This window comes from Euphorbia lathyris, chromosome 5 (assembly GCF_963576675.1).
Source record: "Euphorbia lathyris chromosome 5, ddEupLath1.1, whole genome shotgun sequence".
NCBI classification, from domain to species: domain Eukaryota; kingdom Viridiplantae; phylum Streptophyta; class Magnoliopsida; order Malpighiales; family Euphorbiaceae; genus Euphorbia; species Euphorbia lathyris.
The window spans coordinates 43,769,405-43,775,487 of NC_088914.1; the positions used below are offsets into that span (position 1 = coordinate 43,769,405).

Here is a 6,083-nt window from a genome sequence, read left to right on the forward strand (position 1 = left end):
TTTTTTTTCTTTGCCTACCAAAAAAACTTATCATTCATTTCACATGTATTTAAAATTATAATTATAATTTTTACAGTTTCAATTAAGATTTTTACAGTTTATCTATACTCAAATTTTATATATTAAAAACTTTTAAAAAAGATATATATTTTTTTTACTTCAAAAAAAAAAAAGATATATATTTTTAAATCGTGAAAAATACAAATTTTGAATGTAGCTAAAATGAATAACGCTATATTAAAGAATTTTATATTTAAAGTGGATTTAATGTGACAAAAATAAAATAAAAGTAAGGAATTTAATTTGATAAAAATAAAAGATGAGAAATTTAATATATATAAAAATAAAAGATAAAGGCTTAAATAAACCAAAAAAAAAAAAGAAATTTAATTTTTTTTTGTAAAATAATGGAAAGCCCAACTGTTGCTGCACAATGCCAAAATATATTCTATATATTTGTAATTTGTAATTTGTTTTTACAGTGTTTACAATCTCTTCGTCATTAAGCCTCCAAAACATCCATGCCAACTGAAAATTGCAAATCTTCGGAAGTTCATTAAAGCCCTAGATTTAAGATACTTTTGATATCTAAGAATAAGCAATTTTTTCGGATACCTATTTGAATAAAAGTTAAGGGCCAGCGTCGTCATCTGAACTGGAATCGGAACTGGAATAGTCAAATCGCCTTCCTGCAATGGCCGGAAACAATCTGCGATGATGAGTAGACGACTGTTGGCGATTATCTGGAGTAGATGGTACAGATGGAATTTCCTTCTTAGAAGATGATGATGATGTCTTCGGTTTTGCTGCTCTATCAACGGCAACATCTTTACACGCCTTATCCAACATTATCAAGAAATCTCGGACAATTGCGAACAAGCGCAAACCTTCAAACTTGCCACAATTCCCATGAAAGTAGTCTGCTGCGCTCTGTACCAGACTCATTATCCTTTTCTCTTCTTCTGAAATACCTGAGATTTCTGATTCTGCACGCTTCACAAAAGTAGCAAGTGAAGTATAGAATGTACTGTCTTCTTCCAAATTCTTCAAATCAGAATCTAGAAAAGTTTTCATTTTTGCCAATGAATGTTCAAGTTTGCCTGGCGTACATGTTAGGACATCAGGATCAACTGCTGCTGCTCGTCTTATCACTTCTAGCTCAGTGCTTAAGCTTGAAACAACTTTAAGTCCAAGATTGCGAAAGTGTTCAGTCGAAGCATGATTAGATTCCTCAATACAATCATCCGAATTTATGCTAGAAATGCTCTGGCTTGCTCTGGCTGATCGAACTGCACGTATGCCTTCTGAACGGATAATCTCATGAATAACAAAGTGCAAAAGTGAGGTCTTTCCATCAATTCCCTTTACATCAGACAGTTTCAAAAGTGTGTCAAGTTTAAAGGCCTGAGCTCCACCGCGATATGTTCCATCATTCATCCGGTTACCGGTTTTCAGAACAGCTTCTAACAGTTTTAGGAATAACCTACTGTGTCTCAGCTTATCACTAGCCAACTATTCAAAACCGATTGTTGTTAATTCCATAATTTTGCAAAACCAAGGATTCATTATATGTAGGAAATACTTGGTGGAATAGAAAATTTCTCACCTCAAGAGTTGCAAAGCAGTCTTTGAGTGTTGTTAATTCTTCCTGGAGAGAACTCATGAACAGTAATGCTTCCATACGTTTGAACGCGAATGGGATATCAACCAATATTTTGAGGAAACGCTCTGCAGGGCCTAACTGAGATGTACTGCCAGAAAATAACCTAAGCTTCAATTCCTCTTCTGCTGTTGGTGCCATTTTAAGCAAAGTTTGGACAAGCTCTGTTGGAAGTTCAGTGCCTAATTTGAGTGACAAAGGAATAAGTTAAATACCGATCCCCTAGATAATGGTAAATTTTGTATCAATAAACAGATGATGGAAAGAAAGTTACATTCTTGGAGTGCATCAATTACTTCTTCTGTTGTCACATTCAATGCTCGAAGAAGGATCGACAAGTTTTGTGCTTTTTTTGGATCAATTATTTGAATAAAGGCCGTTGATGGTTCAGATGAATCTTTTTTGCGGTTACCTTTCCCATTATCTTTATTAGTACACCCAAATAATGATTCTATCATCTCCTCATTGAACCTGCAAAATTTATTCACTTCATATATACCATAATATTAAAGTAAAACTGAAACTTTAATTAGTTGTAAATTGATCCATCCGAGAGGCTTACTGGAATGATCCAGCACTAATCTCATGCCAGACCATTGATTGATCTGGGTTGGCATTAACCTTGTCCCAGAAAAATGGCTTTAATTTGGCCTTTTGAGATGCTTCCCCAAGAGCATCACTTCCAGCAGAAGTATTATTTCTCGAATGATGCGGTCCGAGAGGTGAAGGCTTTAACTTTGGTGGAGGTGCAGGTGGTGCACGTTTAGGAGGTTCTGGGGCGGAAGGAGCAGGAGCAGGTGGAGGAGGAGGAGGAAGAGAATGAGGAGGAGGAGGAGGAGGAGGAGGAGGAGGAGGAGGAGGAGGTGGTGGTGGTGGTGGTGGCGGTGAAGGCGGTGAAGGCAGTTGTTTATGTGGTGAATTAGCTGATCTTCCTGGAGGAGGTTTTAGTGAACTTGAATGTTCTCCTTCATTCCCTTTTGATAATGGCAGTTGTAATATTAAGGAATCCTTTCCACCTTTCATAGACAAGTTGGCCTTAAATGATGTCATTTTGCTGCTGAAACTGTATCTTGTGTAAAAAGAATTTCTTAAGCCAGAAGAATTCTGTGAAGAACCTGGAGAAAACAAAGTTCAATTAAATGGAATCTAAACCTCAATTTAAAAGGAGGATTATAAAACTACTCACCAGGAGAGAGATCATTCAGATGGAGGAGAGGTTTCGCATCTTTATATCCATTCATAGGTCCACTTTTTTCTTTTTTAACCCTACAGCACAACCAACAACAGAAGAGCATACCAACAAAAGAAAATGTTGCTGTTGCTGTCGCAGCTATTGCAATTAAAACTTCCTTACGAATTTCAGAACCTTGGGATGGTTGTTGCATACTAGCATTAGATTGCGACCGAGTATGTGCAATACCTGCCACAGGTGGTGGAGAATGCCTAGTAGATGCATTTTGAGATGGAGGTTCTTCAATAGGAGATGCATTTCGAGTCGGGGATGCTTTACTAGGAGATGCATCTAGAGTTGGAGATTCTTCACTAGGAGATCCATTTTGAGTCGGAGATTCTTTATTAGGAGATGCATTTCTAGTCGGAGATTCTTCACTAGGATGAGTTTCATTTCGAGTCGGAGATTCTTTACTAGGAGGTGCATTTCGAGTCGGAGATTCTTCACTAGGAGATGCATTTTGGGGTGGAGATTGTTTACTAGGAGATGCATTTTGAGGTAGAGAATCTTCGCTAATAGATGCATTTTTAGGTGGTGATGGAGATTGCTCATGAGTTCCTGGAGATTGAGGTGGAGATTTTTTACTGGTTTGCAATGATGTAGATGGGATAGATGAAGTATTGTATTTATGTAGTTGGCTTGTCGAAGATCCATGTTGTTGTTGTTGTTGTTTTAATTGTTCTTGTTTGGGTGATGGATTTTTGAAGAGCGAAACATTTAACAAACTTTGGGTTGGAGAGATAGTTTGGTTGGGTATAGATGTTGGTGTTGATTTTGGTTGATGAGATTGATCAGATCCTCTATTTCTATTATAATCACCGGCTAGATGTCTTCTACGAGTAAATGAGAAATCAAGAGGCCACATAAAATAATCAATGAACCAATGTTTAAGGGTATATCCTTGGGAAGAGACATCAAAGGTAACTATTTTCTTCCTCAAACAATCAAAGATGTCTTGTTTTTGTTGTGATGACAAAACATTGATAACATCATACATGTGTTTTGACTTTGATTTCAATGCTGCATCCTTAAGAAGACACAAGTCAAAACTTTGAAAACTATCTTTCTTATCTATCATTTCATTCTTGCAATGGATCCATGCTAGCTTTGCCTGTAGTTAGAATATATATTTTTTTTATCAAATTCTAAAAGTTATAATCCAAAATTGCAGAAATGGATATTATATTGATATATAAGAAAAAAGTAAAATAATAGAATTGAGAGATGAAAGAAAAGGCATACAATATCTTGATTAATGCGAGGACAGACATGATGGGCAAAGAACATCTCTTCTTTTCTTCTCATCCCTTTTGTTCTCCCTGTTGATAGACAAAGCAAAATCATCAACAAAAATGTATAACGAGCTTTTCTCAATTCCATTGCCTTTCAAATGATCACCCCATTTGCTTAATGCCCTCTTCATAATTGGATCCAATTAATGCGATAAAACCCTTCAAAACATATCATGCAAAACAAAAAGCAAATATAATATAGTCGCTTTGAGAAATAAGAAAATATCACCATGAATACAATTTATTTTATCTTTCAATAGACCCAGAAAACCATAACACCTTTTCCAATCTTAAAAGTTTTAAAATTAAGATTGGAAGGCGAATTAAAACAAATTCACCAAAGCTGTGGAAAAATGTGGAAATGTGGTCAAAAGAAGCAAATATCTAGCAGATGAAACCTAAAAAGTAAAATAATTGATGAAGATGTCTTTTTTCTGTTCCATATGTTTCGGAGGAGACAAATAGATGATTAGGCAACTGATTTTTTATGTGACAAGACCCATTCTCTTTTTATTATTTTTTATTCTCCGAACTCGCGACTCATATTTTTTATATAGTAATATTTATAACACTCCAATTATATATCTATTACTATATACAAGTAATACAGATTTAAGAGTATCATATAAAAAATAAGAGGAAAAAAATCCATAAAAATTGCAGAGTTAGGAATAAGATAAAATGATGGTGGGATAGCTATAAATGTGAGTTAGGACCTCAAACATCTTCCTTTACAAAGTAATGACAATGTCAACCACTCGCTGCTTGCTTGCTTGCTTGCTTGGCTGTCAGAACTCATAATTAGAGTCCGAGCATTACAGTTCAAATAAGGGCCTTCCACTCAGATTTCAACACTTGTCAATTAAAAAGTTTTTGAATTCGTTTAAGACTCATCTTCTCCATCACCATCCTTCCCCATTCACTGCTCATCTTCATCTTGCTCCATCTTCCATGAATACCTAAAATTTGATTTTTCAAAATCACTTAAGGGTAGTAGAAAATCTTTAGTTTTGAATTTTGGAACTCTGAATCAACTAATGCATTATATAAGTAATCTGAAAAGAATTAGTAATATAAAGAAGATTCAATAAGATCAATATAATATTTAAATAAGTAATCTATAAATATATAAATTTCACAAAAACTACTATTGATCTCTTGAATACAAGAGTGGATCAACACACACCATCCAAATAAATCCAACTTCTTTCATCTCCACCTTTAGAAATTATTTCTATAATACAACACTACTAACATATTGGAGGCAATGGATATTGACAATATGGAAATCGACGACGGTTAGATGGAGAACGATGGTGATAGAGGTGTTTGGATCGTCTTTGTGATGTGGATTGTTATTTTGTAATTGCTAATAGTGTTAAATGAATTAAAAGAGTTTTTTTAACTGACAGATATTAAAATCTGAGTGGAAGGTCCTTATTTGAGTTGTAACACTCGGACTCTAATATAAAATCCTGTCTTTTGGCCATTCCAAAAGCCATACTTTCCATGTCATCCACTCTTAGCCTTTCCTTTCATGATTTATTCCTTTAAAGGATGTGAATCCTTTGCTTGCTTACACACGTCAACTTCTCTCCCTTTTCCAATTAATGCTTGACATATGCAGCTTCTAACCAAGTTCAACATGTAATCGTCATTAGTGATGATTAGTTAAGATAATATTTTTTATTTATTCCTAATCCTAGGAATGCATATCTTCTTCTATATTTATACATTTCCATGCAACTATGGTTTACTACTACTACACCTTCAAATCTATAAATTTATCTATATATATATATATATGATGGTCGACTCTACCTGATTTTTAACATAATTTTTGTTTATTTTATATAGCCTCTGTAAAAGGCTATTTTGTTGAGCTAAACTACGCGTATGC

General features: G+C 34.6%; 1 protein-coding gene across 1 annotated transcript; it reads right to left on the reverse strand.

Moving 5' to 3' along the window:
* Positions 1-431: 431 nt before the first annotated feature.
* Positions 432-4,293, reverse strand: LOC136229763 (formin-like protein 5). The gene is made up of 6 exons (XM_066018657.1): positions 4,134-4,293; positions 2,847-4,002; positions 2,223-2,775; positions 1,935-2,131; positions 1,607-1,842; positions 432-1,512 (listed from the first exon to the last, which is right to left on the reverse strand). Exons 1-6 carry the CDS (start codon positions 4,269-4,271, stop codon positions 631-633), a joined length of 3,162 nt encoding a protein of 1,053 aa, XP_065874729.1. The 5' UTR covers positions 4,272-4,293; the 3' UTR covers positions 432-630.
* Between the last annotated feature and the right edge of the window lie 1,790 nt (positions 4,294-6,083).